Source organism: Cariama cristata, unplaced genomic scaffold (genome assembly GCF_000690535.1).
Source record: "Cariama cristata isolate BGI_N322 unplaced genomic scaffold, ASM69053v1 scaffold34404, whole genome shotgun sequence".
In the NCBI taxonomy this organism is placed as follows: domain Eukaryota; kingdom Metazoa; phylum Chordata; class Aves; order Cariamiformes; family Cariamidae; genus Cariama; species Cariama cristata.
This window is the reverse complement of record NW_009611830.1, coordinates 230-759: the sequence shown is the minus strand read 5'-3', so window position 1 is coordinate 759 and position 530 is coordinate 230. Positions and strand designations below refer to the sequence as shown.

At 56.6% G+C, this 530-nt stretch overlaps 1 protein-coding gene across 1 annotated transcript in view; it reads right to left on the bottom strand.

The window, feature by feature from the left end:
• LOC104160300 (transcription activator BRG1) overlaps positions 1-530 on the bottom strand; it is a gene marked incomplete at both ends in the record, with an annotated part of 9,741 nt that overhangs the window by 8,986 nt on the left and 225 nt on the right. The window contains one exon of the mRNA XM_009698394.1: positions 73-199. Within this exon, the coding sequence (XP_009696696.1) occupies positions 73-199 (127 nt within the window). The remainder of the gene's footprint in view (positions 1-72; positions 200-530) is intronic.

The window sequence follows — 530 nt, the reverse complement described above, 5'->3', positions numbered from 1 at the left end:
CAGTTGCGTGCCACCCGCGGCTCCCCCAGGCAGCGAGTTAATAAACCAGATTTCCTTTGACAGACAGCTTACCTGTCGCTGAAAATTAAGCAGCCTTAATGCTTTAAGTTCAATGGTAGCTTTGGTTCTCAGGTCACCAGCCAGGGAGCCGGGGAGGTTTTCCAGCTCTTGGATTCTGTGAGCAATGCGAGCTTGCAGCCTGGAGAAGGAGGAGATGGGATTTCAGGGCAGGCAGGGACCAGCACAACAAATCCACTTTCACTCCGCTCCTAACGAGAAGCTACCCAGGACAGCTCTGATTTGGGGGTGGAGCGCGGCGGAGGCTCTCGGCAGCGCAACAGCTGCTCGGCATAGTTTTAACTCTGTTTGAATCAACCGGCACGGCAGAGGTGCTGCCCCCGGCAGCAGACAGGCACTCGCGGTCTCTAATCAGGTGTCAGTGGTGACAACCCCCGGAGAGCAGGAGGGATGAGATTTCGGGAGAAGCTGCAAGGAAAACGTTCAGCCCGCTCGTCCCTCCAGATCTCCGC